At 39.0% G+C, this 27,126-nt stretch overlaps 4 protein-coding genes across 8 annotated transcripts, besides 14 other annotated features; 1 reads left to right on the top strand and 3 right to left on the bottom strand.

Annotated features, from left to right (window-relative positions):
- Positions 1-199: 199 nt before the first annotated feature.
- On the bottom strand, positions 200-8,282 carry ZnT41F (Zinc transporter 41F). Of its 4 annotated transcripts, none has more exons than NM_165448.2 (10): positions 8,201-8,282; positions 3,625-4,137; positions 3,413-3,550; positions 3,136-3,298; positions 2,788-2,941; positions 1,746-2,015; positions 1,154-1,280; positions 684-853; positions 550-620; positions 200-494 (listed from the first exon to the last, which is right to left on the bottom strand). In NM_165448.2, the coding sequence occupies exons 2-10, from the start codon at positions 3,916-3,918 to the stop codon at positions 385-387; spliced, it is 1,497 nt and encodes a 498-aa protein (NP_724431.1). In that variant the 5' UTR covers positions 3,919-4,137; positions 8,201-8,282; the 3' UTR covers positions 200-384. The 4 variants fall into 4 exon arrangements, with proteins under 4 accessions (NP_724431.1, NP_610185.1, NP_724429.1 ...); NM_136341.3 differs by having other exon boundaries at positions 3,625-4,051; positions 8,139-8,282; NM_165446.2 differs by having other exon boundaries at positions 7,723-8,282.
- Positions 2,080-2,135: a mobile genetic element.
- Positions 4,227-4,391: a mobile genetic element.
- Positions 4,392-4,444: a mobile genetic element.
- Positions 5,222-5,268: a mobile genetic element.
- Positions 5,622-6,008: a mobile genetic element.
- Positions 6,684-6,807: a mobile genetic element.
- A 227-nt stretch (positions 8,283-8,509) lies between the features above and the next one.
- Positions 8,510-8,758: a mobile genetic element.
- Positions 8,759-10,039: 1,281 nt separating this feature from the next.
- Positions 10,040-11,141: a mobile genetic element.
- Positions 11,142-11,360: 219 nt separating this feature from the next.
- Positions 11,361-11,960: a mobile genetic element.
- Positions 11,961-14,524: 2,564 nt separating this feature from the next.
- Positions 14,525-14,839: a mobile genetic element.
- A 1,268-nt stretch (positions 14,840-16,107) lies between these two features.
- Positions 16,108-16,533: a mobile genetic element.
- A 331-nt stretch (positions 16,534-16,864) lies between these two features.
- On the bottom strand, positions 16,865-18,391 carry Or42a (Odorant receptor 42a). Its single transcript, NM_078898.3, has 3 exons — positions 17,612-18,391; positions 17,069-17,426; positions 16,865-17,006 (listed from the first exon to the last, which is right to left on the bottom strand). The coding sequence occupies exons 1-3, from the start codon at positions 18,385-18,387 to the stop codon at positions 16,920-16,922; spliced, it is 1,221 nt and encodes a 406-aa protein (NP_523622.2). The 5' UTR covers positions 18,388-18,391; the 3' UTR covers positions 16,865-16,919.
- Positions 18,392-18,935: 544 nt separating this feature from the next.
- Positions 18,936-19,379: a mobile genetic element.
- Position 19,380: 1 nt separating this feature from the next.
- Positions 19,381-20,363: a mobile genetic element.
- A 473-nt stretch (positions 20,364-20,836) lies between these two features.
- Tsp42A (Tetraspanin 42A) lies at positions 20,837-22,134 on the top strand. Of its 2 annotated transcripts, NM_001273786.1 has the most exons (3): positions 20,837-21,750; positions 21,809-21,872; positions 21,934-22,134. In NM_001273786.1, exon 1 carries the CDS (start codon positions 20,897-20,899, stop codon positions 21,608-21,610), a length of 714 nt encoding a protein of 237 aa, NP_001260715.1. In that variant the 5' UTR covers positions 20,837-20,896; the 3' UTR covers positions 21,611-21,750; positions 21,809-21,872; positions 21,934-22,134. The 2 variants fall into 2 exon arrangements, with proteins under 2 accessions (NP_001260715.1, NP_523623.1); NM_078899.2 differs by lacking the exons at positions 21,809-21,872; positions 21,934-22,134 and having other exon boundaries at positions 20,837-21,772.
- Positions 22,006-22,249: a mobile genetic element.
- A 369-nt stretch (positions 22,250-22,618) lies between these two features.
- Positions 22,619-23,936, bottom strand: Or42b (Odorant receptor 42b; the record flags this gene model as incomplete). The annotated part of the gene is made up of 3 exons (NM_078900.2): positions 22,619-22,693; positions 22,758-23,115; positions 23,170-23,936. 3 exons carry the CDS (start codon positions 23,934-23,936, stop codon positions 22,619-22,621), a joined length of 1,200 nt encoding a protein of 399 aa, NP_523624.2.
- Positions 23,937-27,126: the final 3,190 nt, after the last annotated feature.

Genomic DNA, 27,126 nt, shown 5'->3' on the forward strand with positions numbered 1-27,126 from the left:
TATATAGACTGCCGCCCATATGTTATTAAAATACACTCTGATCAACAACATTAAAACGTTTATTTTATTATTAATACTTATGGATCAAATGGCCCTACCATAGTTAAAGATGATTTTTGACTAATACCTGTTGGAATTCGAATGTGGAGGCATTTATTTAAAGTATATTTGCTACGATTTGGGTCAAATTAAATAAATTAATTCTAAAATTAGAATATATTTTCTTTGGGGTAATGTCACTGGATGTTTAACAGTAAATGTTGTAGGTTGCCACATACAAAGTAAAATAACATGGCTTAAATAACACGGCTAGATGCAATCCTCATTTTTTGGGGGTCAGAATTTACAAACATTACAAACATTACATTATTTCGTTGATAACGACTACTCTGTTGTAGGTTCCAATTGAATGGTTGAATGCTTGATGTTATATCTTGGGCTGGATACGAGCGCCGTGGCAGCCTGCAGTACCTCATTGCCGTCCGCTCGGGAGTCTGAAACGCATTAGATGGTAATGAAAATGCAGTTCTGTACATTTTAGAAACACACCTGTAACGAGATGCACCATCAGCACCCTTTGCTGAGAGGTCTGTTGCCACACGTTTAGGTGGTGCAAAGATCTGCCAATAGAAACACATTTTTAAGGTGAGGTTACCTTTGGCGGACTGGATTTGTCAACTGACCTGACACCTTCGATGCTGCCCAGCTCCAAGTGCAGAGTGCGCATATTAAGGTTTTGTGGAACTGCATTCACGATGATGCCCAAAGACTCCCGAAACAGACGCAAGGTAGTCATTATTACAATAATTGAGAATATGAGAGTACACAGGGGATCAGCATACTTGGCACCTGGCTGAAATATCCATAATATTAAAATACATAAAATAAGTAAATTGTATGCTAAAGCATTCCATTTCCGCTTCAGTCCTCTCTTGTTTTCTTCAAAGTCTTGTATGTAGTCCTTTTAGTTTTTGCAACATCTTTCTTTAATAGCCTATCACTCGCACCACCAAAGCTGGTTCAATATGTTCTTATGTTTAAATAGTTAACTTTTCACTCTCTCCTGGTGCGTATTGTAGCCATACAAGTGACCCACACCCAGTGGGTCCTAAAAGCTTAAAAATGTACTGATATATGCTCATCACAAACTTACACAAACTTTAATTAGGACGGCGGCCAAAAAAACGCCAATGCTCTGCACTAGGTCTCCAATCACATGAATCATAGCAGCACGCAGGTTCAGGTTTTTATCCTCGTGTGCCAGCTCCATGTTTGAAGTCCTGCAGGAAGAAAAATCAGTCAGGAACAAATGTAAATTATGAGCTGTGACATTCATGTTAATGTAATTTAAGATTAAATGATATTATGTTAAATACTGTCAAAAAGATACGACAAACGCCACCGGAAAAGGCATTTCACGTCTATCAGATATCCGCGATGGAGTGACTTGGACCGTTTCTCAATATGATAGTTGTTGACTAAATAAATAATTTTGGAATGTAAGCTCAATCTTTCCAGACTTTTTAGCTGGCAAGATCTTGACGTCCATGCGGACAGATAGTCTGGGCTGGTGATTCCGATGAAGAATAGGTAATATACCGTTTTGGGTCGGGAACCTTAAATTTTCCCGAATATATGTACATAGACTAGGATGTGCGGAGTTGTTTTTGCCTAATACTAGTCGAATAAAAATTGTATGGTTTTCACCAGAGGCGTTGTTTTGGCTCTGCATATATTTCACTTACCCAGTCAGAGTTGGTTTTTTCCCATTTGTAATAACAATCTTATGCTCGTTTGAATTAATTTCTTTCCTTATTGAATCCTCCTCATCTGCCGTTGAAGCGCTTTGACTTCCAATGGTCGTAAGAAAGTTCGAATTGGAACGTGTTTGTGAAAGACTATCGTTTGGCTCATGTCCGTTTCCGTGACTGTGGCTGTGACTATGACTATGGCTGTGACTGTGGCCATGACCATTCCCGTTCACGAACCAGGATCCATGCAAAACAAACATCATTCTGCGTACGAAAAAAAAAACAAAAATATTTTTAATTTTTAAAAAGTGGGTCCCACTTAAAAAGGAAGAGAGAACGCTATAGCCGAATTCCTCGACTATCAGATACCCGTTACTCACCTAGATGGAGTAATTTGCTATGTAGTAATTTTTAAATTTTTTGGCATGTCGGCAGAAATGTGCAAAATAATAGTAAAATAAAAAAACAATCATTTCTAAAAATTGTGAGTTGGTTTGCGAGCGTTACATTTACATTTGCTTACATGCTTGTGAACGGATCTAGTATACTCTTTGCTCTACTAGTTACGGGTGTAAAAACTGTTATATTCGAAAATATAATACGTTTCCCCAAACCTATTTGCTATTATCGGAAATTTGACGACTTCTTTGATTGTCCTGGACCTGGACTCATGGACCTTTTCATTACTGAAGACCACATTGATCAAATGTACTTAATTAAGTGCAAATTATTTGCTTTTTTATATAGGAAAAAAACGACAAATACGATTAGCAAAGGTGATAGAAGTTAGAAAACGTCATTGAAATGTAACCGCTGCATGATAAGAAGTCTAAAATCCACACTTCCAGCCTTCGTTTACATGAAAATATTAATCCGCAAGTGTAGGTTTCATATTTATTTTAGAAGTTAATTGCAGAATAGGCGAGCTTTACCTTTGTCTTTCGCTAGATGCGTCTTATGGTGTGATAGTATAAGATAATACATACAATTTTCATACAATTATTAATGCTTATGTAAGATTCTCGTCTTCACTTACACGATATTTATGACTATGCCAATGCCTGAAATCAGCATCATCATATCGGCGTTTAATTCAAAGTCTTGGGAGAAGATCCTCTCAATAGCCACAACCACGAGCAGGGTAGTTACGAACCAGATTCCCAAAATAGAAGCCAGAGCTCCGATAACCTCTGAAAAGAAATTTATCACAAAAAAAAGAAGAAAAATCAGAATAATCCTCTTAAATGCCGTGAGCAGTTGGGATTGTCTGTTAACAGACAGATATGGCATACGAGCGGTCAAATCGCCCAGTAACGCCGGGATTTATATGGGCGTGCGTGTGGTACTCTCATTAGACTGGTGTCAATCACAATTGGCTACTTACCAAAGCGTTTGTACCCAAAGGACATACGCTCGTCTGGCGGGCGACCCCCTATCCATATGGCGACTAGACCGATGACGAAACTAATGCAATCAGATGCTAAATGGGCGGCATCCGTCATTATGGCCAGACTTCCGGCGACATAGCCGCCAAGAAATTCAATGATCTGCGGTCGCCGTCAAATTTGTGGGATGAGTTCAGGACATGAAATGTGTCATAATTAAATCAGCAATACGTTTTCACACCTACACAGGTAGGCGGGTATGGTGCTTCTTCTTACCATAAATACGCAACACAGAGCAACTGCGAGCATAATTTTATACTTGGCCTCCTGTGCAGATTTGCTCTTCGAGTTGGCTCTGAACCCTGGTTGATGATTGCAGCACTCACGCTGCATATCAAATTCCGTTTCCGAGCTCTGCAATGGGCCGCACAATTTGTTCGTAAATATTTGTGTGTGCATGCAAGTAGTCCTTTGGTTGTTTCATTTACCTGGTTTCTCGCACTGTCACCACAATCGCCCAACAGTGGCACTTCCCAGGTTTGCTCCTCTGGAACCCGGACGACATTTGACCCAATTGTCACCACCTCCCTATTAACACTATTGTTGTTAACGCTGTAATACCTATCTTGGTAATCTGACAGTCGATCATCTCTAGTATCTGGATCCTGTTGGATTCCCAAACTTTGATGATTATCATCAAAGTAACCCGGGAAACCCCCTTCAGAGTCGTCATCGTGAGCGTTGGGCAACAGTGTGTTGTCAAGCTTCTGATATTTTGGCATGTTATTTGGTGTCAAATGGTGAACTTATGCTATTAATATTTCAGTAGTGTCGGCATCTCCTTATGTCGACTTGTGAATTTGATGTTTGGTTAACGAGAAGTGAGCAATTAATGTAAACTGAGAAGTCCGGCATCTGTCATAGTAAATCAATCAGTTGTTGTGTAGGAAACTGATCACTTCTCTTTGGTTCAGACTGTTGAAAAGCTTACATTCGACATCCTTTTTTTATGAAAATATGTTAAATTTTATTAAATTTCACAATCTTATTTAAATGATGGTTCTGATATCTGATATATGACCCTACAATATTTCAAAAATGTGGGCGTGGAAGTTTTGGGTGGGTTTAGCGCGTTAGAGTGGACGTGGCAACAAACTTGCACTGCGTCTTTGTCTCTAGAATCTGTATGTTTAATCTCAACCTTCTAGCTATTATAGTTCCAAAGATCTCAATGTTCATACAGACGAACATATATTTCAAAAGTAAGTGCGTGACACTTTTGGTTGGTTTGTAGACGTTAAAAGGGCAAACATGTATGCATTTACTGCTATGATATATTCGCTAATGGGAGTACTAAAGTAGTGCCCTCAAAAATACCAAATGCCTTATTGTCCTCAAAGGATTCCCTAGTCCCAAGACCCTTACCCCGACAGTAAGAGTTAGGTGCAGAAAATTTGATCTTTATTGTATATATGGACATATTAGAAAGGTTATAGAATATAGATTAAAAATAATTGGAAGCCATCTATGGGCTAATATGATCTGTCACGAGCTGGACCTTCAAAGAGGATATACATCGACAAGCACATGATGCAATGCTAATCCCTCAAGCCCTCATAGGAATCGTGTGTGAAAATCGTGTGTTTACTTTGTCAGTAAGTTTTCTTAGTTATAACATTGTAAGTTACTGTTTAATTAACAAATAATGTTGTTCATTGTATTAAAAGTACATTTCAAACCATTATCACTACATTTACATTGAAGTCTATGGGACTAGTTAGGTAACAGAGAAAAGATACACCGTATACCTTTGAATAAGGATACAAATTAATGGTAGCTCTTTGATTGCTTAGCCAAGAAAAATTACTATTTGTCTTCAGGGTAAGAAACTCGAAGAAGATCTTTAAATAAAATTCATAAATATTGATTATTGTAGGTAAAGTAGAAATATGAAAGCCAGACGAAATCGAAAACATTATGGCAACTAAGAGCAAGTCGGTCAAAACTCCCGAGGCCAACAATGGTATCTCTTTTGGAAATTAGTTATAAACATTTTAATATTGATAACGTAAATAAAAAAAATGATAACGGGTATCTGATAGTCGGGGAACTCGACTATAGCATTCTCTCTTGTTTTCCTTATGTCTAGGGAAATGTGTAACAAGGGCAGCATTTAAAAAATAATTTTCAGGGAGAGGAATTCATGATCACTTCCAGCATCCTATTTATGTAAGCCCCTTTATGTAAACTTCAAGCTAAGCGTGCAAGAAATTACATAGAAGATTATATGGTCCCATATGTTAAACCCTGCTTAAACGTGGATTGCCTAAACGTGGATTTTACAAAAATTTTAAATAATACAGTGGTAGTTTATTGCAGATTAGAAACGTTTTCATTTTAAGTTAACTCTTAAGGAACTCTTATAAGGTAAATTGATTATTCTATACAATGTACGTATAATGATAGCTAAACAAAATGTTGTTTATTATACCCGTTACTAGTAATGTAAAAGGGTATACTAGATACGTGGAAAAATATGGAACAGGCAGAAGGAAGCGTTTCCAACCACATAAAGTATATATATTCTTGAATAGGATCTGGCCATGGCCGTCTATCCGTATGAACGTCATACTATGAACGTCTTGATTTCAGAAACTATAAAAGCTAGACGGCTGAAATCAAGCATACAGACGCAAGTTTGTCGATTTTTCTTCGTTTTATTGTTTATCTTGTCAATTTTTAATTTTTTTCATTTCATTCTCATTTTATTTTATTCATTTATGAATAATTTCGCATTCGCAATCCCACTAGCTGAGTAAAGGGTATCGGATGGTCGGGGAACTCGAATACAGCATTCTCTCTTGTTAGAATTTAAGGACTAACCAATTAAATTTATTACACTCCACAACTTAAGTAATGTAGATATGCATTTATCAACAACGGATCGCACGTTGGTGGAACTCTACTGGCAATTTAAACCTTTTTCATTTGATTCATGTATGCTTATCAGCAAAAGTAGTCCTACTAGCTTGTGTGCCGTTGGGTTATCAGCGTTGGGTTTTCTCGGCAGGTTTTGACCGAAAGCATATTGTTGCCAATCAAATCGCCAGAAGAGCTTGTTATTATCTTTGATAGACAATAAGATACCCTTTTCCTGTCTAGTTGGAGGGCAAGAGATGAATATCGAGAGATATCGGGAACTATAAAAGCTACAGGGTAATCAAATCGCTATGTATGTAAGTTTGATTCAAAACCTTACCATTATCGCTTAAGCTGACACGATCACATTTTGTATTTTCATTTTGTATATTCTACCATTTGTCTTCCCAAAAAATGTAAAGCCAACAAACGGCTAAGGCAAAGAATCTAAAATTGTTAACAATCCAAACATTTTGCGACTGTTATTATGGTTTCGAATATCAAATTAAAACAGTGTCGAAATACTGGTATTGTAAAACTAGTACTATAGTAAATAGTAGTAATAATAGTAATAATAGTAATAATAATAATAGTAACTAGTAGATAGTAAAAACTATCTCTCTGAAAACTGTATCCCTAATCTCAACTCTTTAACTTCTATAGTTCCTAAGATCTCGACGTTCATACGGACGGACGGACAGACGGGCAGGGTCAGATCGACTCGGCTATTGATCCATATCAAGAATATATATACTTTTTCAAAGAATCTAGTATACCCTTTTACTCTACTTGTAGGCCACGGAAAAACCCTTGCTTACGCTTCGCAAAAAAAAAAACGAGTTTGCAATGGGCTCGGGAAAGGATTCAGTAGGAAAATTGACTACAATATAAGCAAGTGGAGGTTTTAGATTGGCTAGATAGTCCAGATCTAGGCCCCATAAACAATATTTGGTGGCTAATGAAAAGAAAGCTTCGAATGAACCACAGAGGAACATTTGTGACCTCAAAGAGATGTGGGTATCGATTTCTCGAGAACATGGCCAAAATTTTTTTAAATCAATGCCAAAACGTATTTAATGTGTAATACAGCCCAGGACGCGACGTTACACAATTCTTATGTTAATTAGTCTGTTATACTTTGCAGCGTTCGAATTAATAGTGGCCTTTTTTTCTTATCTCTGTTGTTGTTGTTGAAAATATAACATTTTTTATCAACATGAAGAGAATAAAATTCTCTTTCAGACTAAATACTTTTGCATACGTTATCTGTAGTAGTAATGAGTATACATATCGTGTGTTGAACATTGCACACCGCAAAAAACACATGCTGTTCGAAACACAATACAAAACAATAATAGTAGTTGGGGCTCGTATTTCATTTTCTTGGCTAGGTGTTCTAGAGCACCTTTTTTTTTGGCATATTTAACCCATTATATTATATACATATATACATGTATATATAACATAATATAATTTCTAATAGCATGCATACGTGTATTAAAATTGATGTGGTTTGTAATCTATTTGATTTGTAAATATGTAGCTATGGGACGTAGCGTTTTGCGAGAAAACTACCAATAAGAATTAGATCCTCCACCAACCAGAGAGTTTAACCGCAAGTCAAAGCAAAGTAAAGAAAACAATGCCGGCGCTGAGCGTGCACTGACCTTATCAGCAGGTTTGACTTTGGCAATGAGTAATAATTTCGACCGCGGCTCTCTTTCTCTCATATGTTTCTACTCAGCTGCTGATGCTGCACATAACTATGCACATACATATGAATGTACATATGTACGTTCCGTTGGAAAGAGAGATCACAACGGAGCGCCCATTCGTTGTATTCACTCTCACGTATCACACTGAACCATTGGCGTTAGTCTCATTTAGGCTTAATTGCGTAAAATTCTGATATTAAAAACATATTCATTTTAAACTCTTCAGAACATTAAAATTTAAATCATTATTATGACTTGTTCGTATCCAATCGTATTTTGTAAATCTTCCAGTTCCCAGCCATATGCGCATTGCATGGACTATGTAAACAAAATATGTGAATGTACGAAATACTCAGTTGAGAGACTACAATAATGTTCCGCTGTCGTGCACTATCAGCTGGTGTTCTCTTTTTATCGTACACGGCCCTACTCGCTGTAATTGTTTTAGATTTCCGATCGTCAGCGACTGCTTACTTCCCGGCACACCCGGCGACGCGTGAAGTTCAACTAACAGCGGTGACGGCGTCGCCTTCTCAGTTGGTTTCTGGGTAGAGCGAGACAGTGATAGTGGGGGCATTTTTCTCTTGAGTGGCGACGCTTGAGTGGTTCTCAAAGGACTTGGGAATTGCGTCTGTTGTTCGCTTATCAAAATAAGAGAGAAGAGTCTAGTTCCTCTACAATCAGAAATATCATATACCCATCACTCAGCTAAGTGGAGTCAGAAAAGAATGTGCCATAAGTAGGATCGTCGAGATCTCTGGCACTATAAATGATAGAAGGTTGACCCATGTATCCATTTTCCAAAAAAATTTTTGATACGCCCACTCTAACGTCCTGAAGCTGCCGAACCGGTCAAATTTTAAGTTTTTTCTCATTTTATTCCCCAACATCTATCGATATCCCAATAAAAAAAATAAATCGTGCAATTTCGGGTTCGCATTCACACTAGCTGAGATAGTCGGGGAACTCGACTATAGCATTCTCTTTTCGTTTATATTCTATTTCTTAATTTAAAAAAAAAAATCATTAGGCATCTGAAAGCCAAAAGCAAAAAGGAAGTTCTTAACGTCCTTAACGTCCGATCCGAAGACGCTAGACACTGATTATGTATATGTAAGGTACATATCAGATCATTTCAATTGGTTTCTTTAGTGTAACCGGAAAATTAAGTCGACGTTATCTACACTTTTGTGCTCGCGAACGTGATTATAAACACAACTCGAAGACTAAAAGGTAATCTTTAAAAATAAGGTTCAAGATAACGTTTCTGGCGCTATAAAAAATACATTTACACTTTATGACGAGTTTCGATATCGGGGAACTATAAATCGACACAGTTGAGACTAGACTTATCAGCGGTTCGATCCTTATCAAGTTCATCCACAGTAAAGCAGTATTATCAAATACTGTTAAAATTAAAATATGTACATAGTAATATGAAAGGCGTTTATCCTTAAAAACAAGAAAGTGGAAGTAAGATATAAATTTTTCAAACGGATTTTCTGGATCATATATTCATATTCATATTCGACTCTACAATTTAGTTGATATCAATGGCGCTTAAACACCGCTCAATTCATCACTTTTTCAATGTGTTTTAATCACTATATCCGTACTTATTTTTGAAGAGAGAAATTTCCATCGTCTTGTTGTCAGGTTCTTTTCAGTTTACGATTAAACTTAAAGTAAAATATATTATTATACCTTTAAAGATTTCTTTCTGCTCATGAAATTATTATATTACCTATAATAAAAATCGCAGGAAATCCGATAATCCATTTCGTTTTCTTACTTTCTTTTTTCTCATCCCCGCCCCATCCTTTTTATCAAGATGCAAAAGCACTTAAGCAAAATCTGCTTCCCGGAATGTGGTATTTCTTATTACAACGGGACCAATTAAAGGAGATTGTTATAAAACAGTTGTATGCAGTGGTGCTTGTCATAAAGAACGGATGAATAATCGAATTTTCTTTGGTTGTGTTTTGATTTGACAAAGAATGTATGTGTATGAATGTATGTATATGTATTAAGCAAATGCACTTTCGACGATCATTTAGCTAAGTTATTTCAAACAGAATAGCTATGCTTAGAGAAAACATTGGTGTGCAAATTGGAAGAGGAATTAGAGTTGTTAATTAGGGTTAATTAAAGTTAATAGGTGGAGTTTGTAGCGACCCCTGAAGCTATTATGTTAGAACACCCTGAAAGCTTGAGCCAAGCTTTGGGCGTGTAATCAAGGGTCATATTAAATGCAGTATTAGTCATAGGAAATATACTGGACGAGATGCAAATCTTTATCAGCTGAACTAGGAAAGTTTTGGATAGCTTGGTTATCACAAATGGAGTGATTTCCAGATGATCATGATTTCTTCTGATGGCCTAGACCCAGGCTTGAGTTTCCGTTCTATTTCTTTTCTAATCGAACCGTCGTAAAGTCAATTCGTGAACATTTTTTTCATTCAACTGTTTTTTAGAAAATTATAGCCTGCGCGCGTTAATGATATAATAATCTAGCGAGCTTTCCTCGCCGCAAAACGGTATGCGGTCTACATTTTTTTTGTGTGTTTTTTCCCAGGCGGAAACTTAATCTGGAAAATCTTTTGCTTGGAGCAACAACAACGCCACGCAAAAAAAGTGAAAAGTGATCAGTCAGTGATCAGCCGGCTCGTGGAGCACCCTTTCGTGCTGTCCCGGGGAGCACCCCGTTGAGCTCCCGTGGAGCACCTCTTTCCATCGATTAACAGACATAAACAAAACCTACGATTTTTATTTAACTTTAACACATGCTGGAAAGATACATAACATGTATATTAATAAAAAAAAGTTACGCACGTGGACGAGATATAAAGGAGATATGAATACACTAGGAGAATTCATCTGTTGAAGTAAACATCTAAAAATAAATTTAAAAAATATAAAGATGCTTGCTAAATTCTGTCATACCTAATCCTATACCTGCGTGAAAGATACCAAACTGCGAATCTACAGTGAAATTTTCCGAATAATTATATCCGCAACTATTTGTATTATTTGTAATAATTTATATAAATATGTACCCCAGGTGGAAACTTATTTTACATTACTTCTGTATTTTTAATTTTTTTTAATTAAATTTCCGTTAGGATTAAATATTTTTTTATATTATTTAACTTAACCTAATTTAATTATTTTCCCTAAGATGAATGTAATTTTAGAATTTTCGGGATAAATTTTGCAAAGATAAGTTTATTTAAATTCGTTTTGGTTCGGAAAATTGTGGAAAGTATGTATGTGTTCGTATATATTCGTAGTGTTTGTGGAAAATTCCACGATCTTATTTCAGCTCATCTGCGCCGGAAGATCGATCTTTTGCCGAGGATTAAAATTGAGTGTATTTTGTCTGTATTAACATTTACATATATTGGAAATAATGCACAAAAGCAATAAAGAAAAAAGAATTTCTAATTATACACCGGAATAAATCTTGGAAGCTAAATAAGCAAAAGTAAAAAATTTTTTGATTTATTTTTGTGAAAATATTTTGAACAAAATCTACTTAGAATAACGCGACTAATGAATACTGATTAAAGAAACTGAAATAATAAAAAAACAAGAGATAATGCTATATTCAAGTTCCCCGACTATCAGATACCCGTTACTCAGCTAGGTGAGTGCTAATGCGAAATTTCATAATTTTTCTGGAATATCAATAGATATTGCGGAATAAAATAAGAACAAATGTAAAAATTTTTCAAAAGTCTGGGCGTGACGGCTATAGGACGTTAAAATGGGCGTGGTAGAAAGTTTTTTTTTGGCAATTTTTCAAAAATGTGTGCGTGGCAGTTTTGGGCGGGTTTGGAGCGTTCGAATTTTTTTACAAATCGATTGAAAATTACAAGACTAATAATAATGTGAAAAGATATCGATGTTTTTAAATTTGTGGGAGTGGCAGTCTTGTGCGGTTTGTAAGCGTTAGATTGGGCGTGGCAGCATGGGTCAACAAACTTGCGTTGCCTACAGATGCTGAATCTCAACCGATGCGTCTTTGTCTCTAGAACCTGTAAGCCTTCTAGCTTTTATAGTTTCTCATAGTTCATACGGGCAGACGGGCATGACATCCTGATCAAGAATATATCTACTTTATACAGTCGGAAACGCTTCCTTCTGCCTGTTACATACTTTTCAAAGAATCTCTACGAGTAACGGGTATAAAAATAAAAACTGAATGTAGTTAAGTAACATTTATTCAAGTTTTTTAGGGAGGTTGTTTTTGCGTTTTATAAGGGGGAAATTACATCTATTTTCCAGAGGAGTGTTCTCATGAATTGGTAAGTTATACTTCAATGTTTTGCCAAATGTAACTTAATTTTCTAAATTAAATAAATTTCTAAATTATCGTGTAAGAGCGTTGTGTCGATTCGCAGAGTGTTTCCTTTTTATGACAGAAAGATAAAAAAACCATCTCACCAGGTAACAGCTTACCATTGCAAAGTTAGCCATAAATGAAGGTAATAAGATTCCTATTTACTTTTTTGCGTGCTACCACCGACGGAGAAGAAAAACTAAGAAGGTCACAATAGCAGATGGGCAGAATACCATGGTGATGCGATTAGATTGCCTAAACTACTATCAGCACCAAGTTGACAAGCAGGTGTCTCTTCATTACTCCGAGGGATAAACTTTTCAGCCTTTTATCATCATTCGCGGCTCTTAACGGATCTAGGCGGTTTTTACGTATATCCTGATCACAATATTCAAAGTGTAAGGAAAAAATTGGGTATAAAATTGTTTTTTCTAAAATAAAGAAAGTGTCGATGTTAAATCTAACCACTGTGAGACTGGGCTGTGATTATACTTTTAAATAAGGTCACACAATCCCACTAAGATATTATAAGATTTATTTATATTATTATTCACGGATCTTTAATGTCTTAGATTAGCTATTGTTTCACTTTCTCGTCTTTAGAACTTCCTCTTTCGCACAGGGAGAACTACCTCGTCTACCTTGTCTTCGCCAGTGATAGTAATACGTAAAAACTAAAATTTGTTGTCTCCGATGAGTGATTGAATTGACACACTTTGATGGCCTACTCTTACTAGTATCCTGGTTGATGAGTATTCTTCGGTACAAATGTAATGTTTGCAATGTTTAAATTACGAGTAGCCGCCCTCTAGATTTTATGGTTTTTTTGGATTGACTGCAGTTTGTTATGGCTTCCCAGTAGGGTAATGTCACAGCTCCTATTTCCTTGTCATCAACATTTACTTCCTTTATTATTTACTGAGCTTGTCGCCAAGGAATTTCAATAATTTTGTAGGCATACTTTTATTCAAAACCGAAAAGTCCTTTTAAATGGACATTAAGGTATTCAGTTTTCTGGAATTAAAAAGGAGGGACAGACAATTTTCATAATATTCAAATAAATTGCATTGTTAGAAATTTAAGACGGAAGACGTTTCAACTGATGTTGCTGACTCGCTTTCAACCGCCCCGTTTATTTCCGTTCTGTGCCAGTAAAGAGTGTGCACCACAATGGAGAGTGGAATTCAAAATTATAACCGGAACCAGAGCCAGTTAGAGGATGTTTTTTGTTAACCAACGTTTGGAATTGCACTCAGTAATGTTGTCTTGCTCTTCATTGACCTAGCTGTGTGAATATTGCAGTGTAATATGCCTAATTGGCCATGCCACAGCACCCAAAAATATTGTGGATGCTAATGACAAGGTAATGCAAGAACTGATGAAGCCAATGGGAGTTGGAGTGGGTGTTTAAAAAAAAATTTTGGCAGGCGAAAAAATTTGCAAGACAAATCTGTACGGGCAGACGGACATGGCCAGATCGACTCGGCTATTGATCCTTATCAAGAATATACTTCGTTGATGGAATTTGTGCCACGCTCACACTTCTGGAAAATGTTACGATATTTTTTATTTTTTTGTTTTTCTAAATTTATCGAATTTCGAAAAAACTGTTTTCTGCACCCACAAACCTACCATAACTGTTATTTTTTTCGTTTTATTATTTGTTTTGCCAATTTCTATTAAACATGTTGAACTTTTTTTTTCGCCGAGAAACTACTGTAGCGTAGTAGAGTTTTTAAAATTTTGTTGTGTACTTTACCAGAAATAAAAATCTTATTAGCAATACCCCATATAAGTATATGCAAGCAAATAATTATCGCATTTATACATTTGTCAACTTCCTTGTCACATTTCCTAATCAGTAAAAACGGATAGCAAATTATTATTATTACCTATGACATTAACGCTATTGGGCACGTCATACCCTTCAATGCGAAATCAATTTCTAATTTTTGAAATTGTCATTTGCCCATTCTATCGATTGTATTTGCTAAATGGAAACCGAACATTTCAAAATAAACGTAGCATCCAGAGAAACAATTAGAAAAGCATTTACAGGTCTGTAATTAAATTTTGCTGTCGCCGCTGCTTGCTTCAGTATTTATAGCTGCAGATATGGCCTAGACCGTATCTTAGTTTTAATCCCGTTCTTCGTAAAGAAATAGGGTATACTATATTATACAATTTATAAGGTACATACATATATTTCGATCTATTTGCCTGTATGAACTATAAGATCTCGGGAACAACGAAAGAAATAAAATGCTTAGCAAGTTAGTTTCAGAACGTTGGCACGCCCACTTTAACGCCAAATAAACAGCCCAAAACTGTCATGGTCATTTTCATGGATTTGGTAAAAACATTTTGGACTCGTCCAAAAATGTTCAGATTGCTCTTATACCCTCTTACTCTCATATATATTCTTAATCCGGATAACAGCAGCGTTGTTCTGACCCTGACCGTCTGTCCGTATGAACGCCTCGGTCTCAGGAAGTATGAAAGCTAGAATGTTGAGATTAAGCATACGGATTCTCGACACACAAATTCTAAAAGCCCACAAACCGCCAAACTTTTAAAATGGCTTGAATTTTTTTCGTTTTATTGATGATTAGCTTGGCACGTTCTATGTGAATACCAAAATACTTTGGTTACGCCCCTTCTTTCACCTACAAAACACTACACTAGCTGAGTAACTGGTATCTGATAGTCGAGGAATGCGACTATAGCGTCTGCTCATGTTTATGTCTGCACACATTTTGTTTTTAATTTTTCCTCTTATTCATTTTATTTTGCGTAAAATACGTCCTACCCTACACATCAAACGCTGCTCTCTGCGATGGCGTGCAATACCCATGCCACAGTCCTTGATGTATAGCTTGGGCAATATCAGCATTTTATTCTGCGTTCTCGTCAGTTTCCGGTGCTGCCACTGCTGCTGTTTGAAGCAGAGCCAGCGGTGGCATCCGCCATCATCATCATTGCTAGCATTTTGTGCGCACTGACCCGCTTTTTGTGCTTTTCCCATTACATTTGGCTTGCCATTCCTGCCCATAACACTCATACCGCTACCCTGCTTACTTATTTATAGTATAACTGTTTCGTAGTTGGCTCGCGGGCATGAACTATCTGCCAGTCGGTCTATGTGCAGCTCCAACGCATGAGAGTGGGTGATATGGTGGGTTCTGCACAAAATCTGTTTTGCCATGTAGTTTTCATGTTGAACGCGCTCAAAATTAATGGTCACACATATGAACAAACCCACATACACCAGCCGCTGGGTTTCAGAAATAGAAACGAACGTTATCGTTACAAATGTCCTTTCCGTTGTCTGTCAGCATAACTACAACTCGCGGACTAGCCCAGTCTTAGTGTCAATGTTTTTGCTGTTATCGGTTCCTTCTCTTTCCATTGACTAAGGTTCTCAGTTTTTATGTATTGTACTATGTATGTTTTCCGACGAGAAATTTTGATTTCAGCACTTAGATCTGGTCCCGGATTCGAATGCAGCACTCTAGGTCTCGTATCCAGAATTATGTAAGCTTAGTCTACAGGCAGAAACCTAAAACTATCAAAAATAGCTTTATAATTTGAAAATCGATTGTACAAAAGATTGTACTCATTTGGTAATCCAAAGGCATAATAGACCCATTAAAATATAAGAACCGTCGTGATCAAAGGAGTAAAGTAAAAACGCTTTAATATGCCTATAAGAATAATATAGTTTAACAAAAATCCACACCAAATGGTAATGTAATGTAAAGTAACCACTTTCCTGAGTGGAGAATAGCGAGTTCTTAATTTCCATACCAAGCTGACAAATTTGCCTACTACAAAGAAGCTATCTGTTGAAAGCATTCCAGTCAAATTACATCTTATTGTATTCTACTATAATTCATATAATATATTTAGTATTCTTTTAGTAATTTAAACGAAAATAACACTCAGAAAATGCCAACGTTTTAAAAATACATACATATAATGTACTTCTTTTATTATTATACCCGTAACTTGTAGAGTAAAGGAGTATACTTGATTCGCTGAAAAGTATGTAACAGGCAGAAGGAATCGTTTCCGACCATATGAAGTAACTAACTGGAACTGTAAAATGCTAAGATTCAGCATACAGAATCTAGAGACAATGACACAGCGCAAGTTTGTTGATTCATGTTGCCACGCCCACATTTGTGCAAAATGTTTTGATATTTTTTCATATTTGTATTAGTTTTGTAAGTTTCTATCGATTTGCGAAAAAACTTTTTGCCTCGCCCACTTTTACGCTCAAAACTGCCACGAGCACACTTTTGATCAATTTTTAAATTTTTTCTCATTTTATTCACCAATATCTATCGATATCGCTGAAAAATTATAGGTGAGTAACGAGTCATAGGTGAGTAACGAAGTCGACTATAGCAATCTCTCTTGTTTAATTTTTGGAAATTTTTATTGATATTCCAAAATTTACTAGCTCTATCCCGGTACGGCTGTAATGGTATTTGCTCTTCAGATTTCCCTGCTCTTTATATGTAGATAAGTACCAAGTAGGTTTAAAGCTCACTTTTCAAAAAATAAATATATATTTTTCAAGATACGCATGATTATATTATATTATGTTGCGGTAAAAAGGAAACTATGAAATTCATAACCCTTACATTACCTTACCTAATTGCAGTAGTGTTTTTGTTTAATTTAAAGTAATTTTAAAAATCGGTACCCAACCCGCTAGCAACAGTGTTAAAAAACTATCAAAATTTTATTACCGTGTACTTTAATTTCTTTCATGTGTGATTTTAAATTCGAATAAACTTTTTCACTCTTCCATTTCAGATTTGGCAAGTTTCTCAGATATGTTCATTTGTTTTACGAGAGTAAAGACGGAGAACGAAAATTTTGTGACCTTCAAGGAAACCAAGAGTAAAACAAATGTCAAAAATTTCATTAAAGGGCACATCTGCTTACACTGATGTTAGTTCCCACAGATATTGGAAACACGTTCATAGCCATGAAGGTTATAGGCTGCTGCAGTTTCTGTAGGAAGTACATGAGTGTCTTTTGGTATCGTTTCTCCTCATCAATCCAGTTTGACTGAAACAGGGCATCGGCCAGCTTGTAGCAGTCTTCTGTGAGATAATTGCACAATATGCAGAAGGGAGTCGTCTCTAGAAGCACTGCGGCCATAAACGAGAGCGCTGCGATGGCCGATCCCAAGTTGGCGAACAGGACAATGTTAATTAGGGTAAAGCCCAGCACCAACCCCACAACCAAGAATTGCACGAAGATGGTACCAGAAATAACAGGACGCAGGCAGTCAACAAATCTGTAAAAGAGGTCATGGTATTGAAAAAGGTTGCCACATTTTAAGGGTAAATATATTTTCGACCAGGATCACAAATCAAGTCGATCTAGCCCAACAGAAAATAAGTTTTGTCCCAAAAAAGTGCGTGAATTTTCCACAGTGCACCCTAATTTATATTTATATGTACATTATTTCCGTTTACTCACCGCAAAATTACTTTGTGATCTTGTATGCACTGAACCAATCGTTCATATTTCTGCTCCTGGCTTTCATAAGGATAAGTTCCCAAACGTCGAAGGCGCTCCGCGAAGATCGACATGTGGGCACGCAGGACCAAAACGAAATTGACTGGGTAGCAATCAACGCAAACGTCCTGGAAGCAGGCGCCAGCCATGGCGAAGTATTCCAGACCGGCCTGCAGAGCTAGATGCAGAGTGCTAGATCGCCAGTCCAGAAAAGGGTAGTAATTTTGGTACGGTGGCCTTCCAATGAAGATCGCCGACAGAAACGTATTAGTGGCATAAACCATGTAGACTGCCATGAAAAAGAAGAATATACGGTTACTGAGGGAGACAGCGCGATGAATCTGAAGACGCTCTCCGGGGTCTGTGATACGCCTATCCATCTCGTCGAGAAGGTTATTAGCCTCGTCAAAGCGCTTAACTAGTGCCCACACTATCAGGACTTTTGTAGAGCAGGACCAAGCATTAAAGGCCACCTGCAGCGAAGTTAGAAACTCTCCCGGGGAGAACTCTGATAAATGGCTTATATAGCCTGTGAGAAAGCCAATTGGCTGATAAAATGTTGAGCAGAAATTCAGTGCGAAGGACCAGAGCACGTAGGCCACGAAAAACTTGGCAGGTGGCTTGCGGACGCCCATTAAGAAGACGCAGCGTAGGAGGTACAGGGTCGCGTCTCGGGAGCGAACTGGCGAATCCTTCGACTGGGTGTACAAGGTCGGAAACCACCTTCGCAGATCCATAGTGAATGCACTCTAATTTCAACAATTGAACTAAAGCACCGTCTGCAATGTCCTTTTATAGGGCCGCCAATGGCGTGATTATAAGTCCATCAATCGTCAATTAGATAATTCATAGGCGACACTTGAAAACTCGTTTGTGGAAATCAATTACTCAAGGGGTAATAAAGTTTACTAAAGTCTGCAGTGTATAGATTGAAATACCCTTCTCTCTATTAGTCATTGCAGAGGGTTGACACAATTCAAATGACCTAAAGAATGAAAGCCCATTGGATAACGCTTCACATAAGTGTAAAAGTTTACACTATTCCATTAATAAATGATGATTCCCTTAGCACGACGAAAAAATTAACAGGCTGCAATCGTTCACAAAGAAGAGGATTTAGTTTGCATTTGTGTTCTGTTTAAGACATCGGTAGCACATTTATGGAAAATATAGAAAAAATAATAATAATATTAAAATATATTTATTTAAACCATTAGTGGGGAGTGCGAACGAGAAGTTTCAACATTTTTTAAAATATTTTGTAAATAGAAATTTGTGAGGAAACAAGAGAGAATGATCTAGTCGAGTTCCCCGACTATCAGATACCCGTTACTCAGCTAGTGTGATTGCAAACGCAAAAATGATATTGGGGAATAAAATTAGGAAAATTTTTCTCATTGGGCATTAAAGTGGGTGTGGCCAAAAAGTTGTTTGTCAAATCGGTTGAAATTAGTTAGATAAACAATAAAACGATAAAAGGGCAAAAAAAATTTTTTAAGTGTGAGGTTTGTTGACGTAAGGGGACAACACTTTTTTTTGGCAAATCGATAGAAATATGATAAGCTATCAAAGCATTTTTCATAAGTGTGGGCGTGGCAATTTTGGGTGATTTGTGGGCATTAGAGTGCGTGGCAACATGGGTCATCAAACTTGCGCTGCGTCTATGTCTCTAGAATCTGTACCTGCTTAACCTCAACCTTCTGGCATTTATGGTTCCAAAGATCTCGACCATATTATTGATCGGATCACTAGCCAAGTCAAACCATCCAAACTATCTGTCTGTCTCTATTTATGTTGTGATCTTGAAAACTATTGTATTAAAGCTGAAGACGTTTAGACTAAGCATACAGATTCTAATGACGCCAACGCTGTTCAAGTTTGTTTCCGAACGGTGTCATGCACAATTTTCCGTTGTTAACCGATTGCGATCAGTACTATGTATTGATTCGCTGCTAATGGAATGTACACGGTTTACGGTTCGTTTTAGTGTACCGGGGTACCAAGAGCTAAAAGTCCGGGAAAAGCCGAATGTCAAGAGTGAGACATTTGGAAACCCAAAGGCCGAGTCTGCTATTTTTTTAATGTATACATACCTGCACGTCCATATGCATACAATGGTTTTTATAGATGGAATTTGTAATTTAACAGTTTTAAGGGAGGAGCAAATAAAAGTATAGAAAGCCAAAGCGCAAGAAACGCGATTTATTGGTGGCATGGGATCACTTCAAAAAAACGTTTACAAATGCACGTGGACCAAGGAACTACTGCGATAAAGCTATAGAGTATTTCGATACCACACTATGTATCCGATGATACTACCATACCATATACACTCTGCAGCAGGAAATTCCCAATCGGTCAAATCATGAAGACTAATGAACTTATAACTTTAGCTTTTGAAAACATGTTGGATATTTTTTTTTAATTTTATTAGGCTTGTAAATTTCTATCGATGGGCCAAATATCTTTTTGTTACACCCACTCTAACTTCGTTTAATTGTTTGCCTTCCCAAATTTTATCGGTATACCAAAAACACTGGTCACGCCTCTCCCCCCACATTTTCCTAACGGTCCACTTTTTTAAACAATTTTTAAAATTTTTCTTTCTATCTATCGATATCCCAGAAAAATTATGAAATTTTGCGTTCGCATTCCCACTAGCTGAGTAACGGGTATCTGATAGTCGGGGAACTTGACTAAGCATTCTTTTTTGTTTTTCAAATACAGAGGTGGTCAAAAGTATTTACACAACGAACTATTTTTCAATTAGTTGACAATTCTTGTCAATTGAAAAAAAAGCACGTTGGGTAAATACTTTTGACCACCTCTGTATATAGTTAGGTAAGGATATTTCGCTTCGTCATGCTTTTTTTTTTGGTATATTCCTGTAAGCAGGGTTGACTTACGTCAAGTCACAAACATATTTTTCCCCTTTTTCGCGCCTCGTTCCGATTCTCGATAGGGCGCTATCTGCAACAGGTGCATAATTTCGTTTTCGAGAGAGGTAAACTCATTTGCACTTAAAGCCATGGCAACTAGTGTCATTGGTGGCAAAAGAGCTTGCAATCTAAATGTTTATATTACGAACTTGATTCGGGTCAAACTGGCTTAAATCAGCAGCGAAGCCAGGTGAAAATCGTCAGAACGACAGCAGGCAGAAGTCTCGTTACTTCAAAGTTAAACAACAGGAATTCGTGTTGCGCAACTGACGCGGCGCTTTCATCAACTGGAGCCTAACCCGGCGAAATGGCTAATCCGTTTCGCTGGTGTCGAGTGTCGCACGACTGCGTGTTCCAGATTAATGTGGTTCTGGTGGTGGTCGGAGTGATCTTTCTGCTTGACGTGCTCAGCCACCTTTATCTGAAGGCGGTCATGTTTCCAGGCCTTCGTCTATACCCGGTAGCCTTGCGCCCCTGGCTCTTTTGGGTGCGCGCTTTGACAATGGTTGCCTACATTTTGAACGCTGTTCTTGGGATTCACATGGCCCGACAACCCACCGTCTTGAAGTACGCTGGCTATATGCTCGTTGGAAGCGTGGTGTTGCTGTACACAATAAGCATCGGAGTGACTCGCTTCATGTACCGCAAAAGATTCGAGTTCTTTGCCGAGATGCTGGTGCTGCAGATGTGGGTGAGAGATAGACTTGGCAAGGTTGAAGTAGAGTTCGAGTGCTGCGGAAGGTCCAGCGTAGTTGACTACCAGACAGCATCGAGCAACCGCACCTGGCCCATTGGCTCTTGCTGCGGGAAGCAGAACTGCACCGGCTGCACTGCGAAGCTTAGCCAGTACCTGTGGACTATCGAGATGGATGTGGCAAGGGATAATATTATCGTATCCGTTCTCTTGTTTGTGGCGATGATCGTCATGGTTTTACACTTTAAAGATGTGCAATCGCTCGACGACACTAGTGATGTGGATGAGTCTTCAGAACTGGTAGACGACTCGGACGCCAAAGAATAAGCCCCATCCCATCTAGTCGTGCCGGTCCCAATTGCTTTTATATGGTCCCCCTCATTCAAGTACATAAATACTATTTTGAATGTGATATTACCCATGCCTTTAGGGCATATACAGTGTATATTTATTTTTTTGCGACAAAGGTAAATACACTGATTAGATCTGAAGCTATAAATTATGATCCTGAAATCTGAATTTCAGGTCGCCTGACCTAAACCGAAATGAAGGACTCAAGGTAGGTTAGGATGGTATTTTGCAACGCAATGTAAGTATATAGATAACATTTTGGCAGCAATATCGTAACAAAACCCAACATTTTTTCTAAGTTCTCATGAAAGGGCGTAAGAGTGGAGATAGGAAATCGATAGAAAGTGACAGTTCAAAATATTATAAAGAACAAGAGAGAATGCTGTAGTCGAGTTTCCCGACTATCAGTTACGTGTTACTCAGCTGGAAGTGGGAAGGAGAAATTTAAATTTTTTGGATTATCGGTAGAAATAGGGAAAAAATAGTAATAAATAATGAACAAAAATTCAAAATTGGTTTAAAAGTGTGGGCGTTTCAGAAATTTACAAGACTAATATAAATGTGAAAATATTTTTCAAAAGTGTGGGCTTTGCATTTTTGGGCGGTTTGATGATATGTATGCTAAATCTATTTTTATAGTGCCTGAGATCTCGACGTTCATACGGAGTACAATCCGGCGATCGACTCGGCGTTTGATCCTGATAAAGAATATATATACTTTATTCTACCTGTTACATACTTTTCAACGAATCTAGTATACCCTTTATCTCTACGAGTAATGAGTATAAAAATAAAATCGTTTCTCAAAAGTGTGTCCGCGGCAGTTTTGCGTGAAATCGCTAATAGAAGTCTTTATTTAGAGAATTCTAAAAAATTCCTATTTAAGCAAACATTTTGCAAATATATTGTTTGTGGGGGTCTCGTTTTAGGGAAGAACGGGGGTGCAGAGTATCCAATAAAGGACAAAAAAGGTATCCATCCACCTTAGTCCGTCTTAAATTTGTCAGCTATATTCATTTGCTTGGTAATGGTTATCACGGAGAAAGCAAACTTTGCCACCTAGTGATGGGGTAGAAAATGAGATACAATTCGAGGAGCATGTATTACAGTGGCGACCACTTACACTTATGTTGCTGCTCATGGATATCTGAAAGATACCGCCTGCAATGAAAACGATAGGCTGCTGCACGTTTTGGAGAAAATACAGTAGTGTTGTTTTGTAGCGACGACTGGCATCCACCCAGTTGGACTGGAAAATAGCATGGGTCAAGGACTCGCAGTCCTCCATGATGAGGTTGCATGTGTAGCAGAAGGGGAAGGTCTGCAGCAAAATGGTTATAACAAACATAAATGATGCGATGCCCGTCCAGATGTCTGAGAAGAAAAACACGTTGATCAGCGTGAAGCCCAGAACCAGGCCGATCAGCAGAAACTGTGTGAAGATGGTCCCCTGGATTACTGGTTTAATAATCGCGCAGTATCTGCGGGAAACATAATGGTAAGTTGCCCCATCTGCAGCTACACGCTCTTCTTACCTTAGAATGAGCTTGTGGTCCATCACACATTTGACCAGCTCTTCATAGCTCTCGGCCTCGCTCAGGTTCTCATCGGAACGGAGGCGTCGGATGCGCTCCCTTAGCATGTCCAAGTGAGCACGAAGGATGAGGGTATAGATCAATGGGTAAGAGTCCGAGAGTTGATCCTGCAGAACGGCGCCTGACATCACCATGTACTCCAACGTGGAGGCCACCCAGAGCTTGAGTGTGCCGTCATGCCAATCAATAAAGGGATTGTACAGCTGCCAGGGCGGACGCCCGCTGAGAACCGAGCTCAGGTAGGTGGAGCCGGCATATCCGCAGTAGACAAAGGTGAAGATGAGAAAGGCATGGTTGCTGCGGGCCACCACTAGGTGGATCTTTTCGCGCTCCTCCATGGCGGTGCAGCGCAGGTCCAGCTGGTCCAAAATGTTCTTGGCCTTGATAAGGCGCCAGAGCATGGAGTATGTGATTGCAACTTTTACCGATGAGCCGTAGGCATTAATGCACACCTGGAGTGAAGTGAGAAACTCTCCAGGGGAGAAGGACTTGATCTGCGTCATGTAGCTACCAAGGAAGCCAAGCGGCAGGTACGTTGTACACCACACGAACGTCATTAGCGTCCAGGTGAGGTACACATACCGGAGCACACCCTGCTTGGGGGGCAGCCATCCAATAAACTTCATGGCGCGGTAAAGGTAGATGCAACCATCTCGGGACCGCTTCTGCTCCGTGAGCGGAGCGGGACGTATTAGCTCGAAGACCATCTCGGCGTTATTGTGCGCACTGCTCTGGTGGACGGCTTATATAGGCCGGTTCCTTTCGAACTTGTGACATTTTTATAGATGAAGTTTTCAATGAGCTCGAAAAGTTTTCATTAAGTTTATGGCCCTTGCTGTTGTTTAATTATTAACTTGAGAATTTCTCTGCTGCGCTATGTTATGTTTAATTAACCAGTGAAAGCACTTGACTAGAACAAACATTTATTCAGTGTTGTTGCCCGACTTCCGATTTGACGAATTTGAATTTGAAACTGCATCGGTCGTGCTGTACTCGTTTTCACATGCTGGATTTCCAGCATGCATAAAATATGGAAAAGTTTGCGAAAATACCAGACGGGTCCTTAATGGCAATTAAGACGTTCCTCATACGTAGCGTTGGCCGCGCCGCCTTAACTTCGCCTGGGGCCACACTGTTTGCTTGTGATTGCAGCGCGGCAGGAGAAAAACATCAGCTCGAGTTTGGCACGAAGGGTTTCTCAGAAACTTTGTTAGGCCGTCCTGCGCGTGGGAGGAGTGCAAAATGGCCGCTAATCGTCCTCCTAACTAAATTTATTAAATTTTCTCTTGCAGGTCTGTGAGCTTGGGGGCGAGTGTGTGTTGAAAGCTTAGCATAATCATCCTTAAAGAGTAAGCTCGCCCAGATGCTCAGATGCTGTGTGACGTCCCATTGCAGCTTTAATGAAAAATATGTTCGCCGAGTGTTATTAATATTGCTCAGGATGTCTGGCAGTTGACACATGTTTTGTTGTCGCTGTCGCTTTTGTTGAATGTACCTTCAGTGTCTGCCTCAACTTCAGTTTCAGCTTCAGCTTTGGCCGTAGCTACAGCTACAGCTACCAACTTCCCTTGTCCTGCCACGTGTAAGCTGACATTTTTTCATTACTACACATTTCAATAGCAGGGACACCCGTAGCCGCATCAGTCGGCTACGAAGAACTCTGCCGAGCAGCTGTTGCTACTTCCCCTATCGTGTATGAGCACTGTGTCCAAGGAGCACCGGCAAGGCCATGGATAACCTTTTGTTTGCTTCTGCCGAGCTTGCACACTTGAATACGTTTGCTCTCCGGGTCCGTCACTGTCATTTGTGCTTTGGCCCGGCTATTTGGCAAGCTTCCATCTCCCCAGTCCTTTCGAGGTGAACCAGCACAGCCCACACCCGGCACCACCGGCTTATGTGCCAACACATCGCAGCATTTGAATAGAACTGGTTTTCAGAACTCGCCAATGGGGTGCGTGGTAGAAATTTATGTTGTCTCTGGCCAAATCATTTATCCCTTTAATTGCAGCGCTTTGCAGAGCTGAGAGTAGACACAGGAGCCAGTACCAGTGATGCAGGTGCTCGGGCTTGAAGTGGTCGACTAATTGAAGGCGGCGTGTGTCTTTTGGATCGTTTTGGAGCATGCTTTACGGGAGCTCGCTTGATATCCACGCCATCATTTATTATCGCTTGACGTATTTATTTTAATTAACGGAAATTAATGCCATGCTGCGCAGCTGTGCGAATATGTTTGCAGTAGCTTACACACATTTTCGGAGCGCGCTATCGAAGTGAGCTACCACGCCCACTTAACCCACACACACGCAGCCACATGAATGCACACGACGCAGCTTTTTGAGAAGGATGTCAGCCTCCCACATGACAAACTCGCAAAACAGGCAGCCTGTTTTATCGCACCGAGTACGATAACTAAGTGTCAATCTGTTTTTGATTTGTTGCAAATTAGTGGAGCCTTTGCTGAGACCTCAAAATTATTAAACATCCCGGAGCGGTCTAGTCAGAAATCTTGACAGCCGAAGTTGCCACGACTCAAGGCGAACAAACAATACTTGATTTACCGATTCTTGAATAATTATTTGTTAAATTATTTATCGTACTGCCGGAGCTTAGCTTATTTCCAAGCAGTTAGTCATATTGCTGATGTAGATGTGGGTTCTATGCACGCAAATGTTAGGAAGCCGTCCATACAAAACTTGAGATGTATTTCCCCAGAATCTCTAACATATATAAATAATCGCATTTTACTCAGCTGCCCCAAGCCATAACTACGCAGTTTGATGAGTTACTTCTTCCGGTGCCGATTCCGTTATGGAAATTAAATTATGGTCAAAAGAACTGCCCCACAGGCAACAAAAGGAGCAGAGGACCCTGCGCACACATAGACAAACTTGTTGAAACACATGACGGTGAGTGTAGACCAGGGTCGTAAATGCCATTACTATTTTGTAAACATTGCGACAGAGTGAGTGGCCAAAATTGTTAACTTACAAGGTCGTGAAAATCCATAAAAAATGGGAAACATTCGCGTACAAAAAACAATGGCTGCGAAACCAACACACAGACAAGCAAGCGTACAGCCGGGCAAATAAACAAGCTAGACATTCTGTTGCAGCAACATACAAACTTTTAATTAATTTCTGTCTGTGTGACCCGTGAGTATACGGCACATACATCTAACTGATTGCTATGATACTGCCATGAGGGGGTGGCAGTGTTTTGTTTACCCATGTGATTGCGATTGTGCGAATGTGCGGTGGGGGTCCTCTTCGGCACACCCGCACACAAATAAGAGCAACAAGAGCATTTAGCGTCACTTTGGTGGCAAAAATGGCTTGACCCAAATGTAATCAGGTAATTTGTTTCATACAGTAAATATTTACCCTCCTGCCACGCATATTTGAACTTAATAATAATTATTCGCGGGGTGATTGCCCCAACACACATACACTGGGCAAACAAGGACGAAACTGAACACAATGCGCTGCAGTGGCAGGCATTGATTTCCCTGGAAAGCCGTCTGGCTACATACTCCTTAAATATTGCATGCTCAGTCAGCCTAGACATTAACTTGGCCCAGACACGAGTCCCACTCGGGCTGCCTGACAGCCAACTTCGACTGCTTGACAGACAGAAAGTGAAAGTAGTGCAAAAGAGCAACAAACGAAATTGATTTAATAGCCCAACATTACGGCGCTAAATGCATACATGCTGTCCCACCTTCCTACATGTACATGCATATGTATGTATGTACATATGTGTATGTGTTTGGGGGTGTAACTCCAACTTCCAAGCGATTTCATTGATCAACGGTTTCCATGGCTCTGCCGGTTGTGTCAATGAGCTGCAGTTGTTCGGCTTGGATAATTGGAAAATCAGGGAATCAAATTCATCAACTCA

Source organism: Drosophila melanogaster, chromosome 2R, assembly GCF_000001215.4.
Source record: "Drosophila melanogaster chromosome 2R".
NCBI classification, from domain to species: domain Eukaryota; kingdom Metazoa; phylum Arthropoda; class Insecta; order Diptera; family Drosophilidae; genus Drosophila; species Drosophila melanogaster.

Coding starts and splice junctions, on each gene's coding strand:
- Tsp42A (NM_001273786.1), top strand. CDS start 20,897: ATGGCTAATCCGTTTCGCTGGTGTCGAGTGTCGCACGACTGCGTGTTC.
- Or42a (NM_078898.3), bottom strand. CDS start 18,387: ATGGATCTGCGAAGGTGGTTTCCGACCTTGTACACCCAGTCGAAGGAT. Junction 17,427..17,611: donor GATCACAAAGTAATTTTGCG/GTGAGTAAACGG, acceptor CCTCTTTTACAG/ATTTGTTGACTGCCTGCGTC. Junction 17,007..17,068: donor CTGTGGGAACTAACATCAGT/GTAAGCAGATGT, acceptor GTTTCCTTGAAG/GTCACAAAATTTTCGTTCTC.
- ZnT41F (NM_165448.2), bottom strand. CDS start 3,918: ATGCCAAAATATCAGAAGCTTGACAACACACTGTTGCCCAACGCTCAC. Junction 3,551..3,624: donor GTGACAGTGCGAGAAACCAG/GTAAATGAAACA, acceptor GGCCCATTGCAG/AGCTCGGAAACGGAATTTGA. Junction 2,016..2,787: donor GGCATAGTCATAAATATCGT/GTAAGTGAAGAC, acceptor TTTCGTACGCAG/AATGATGTTTGTTTTGCATG.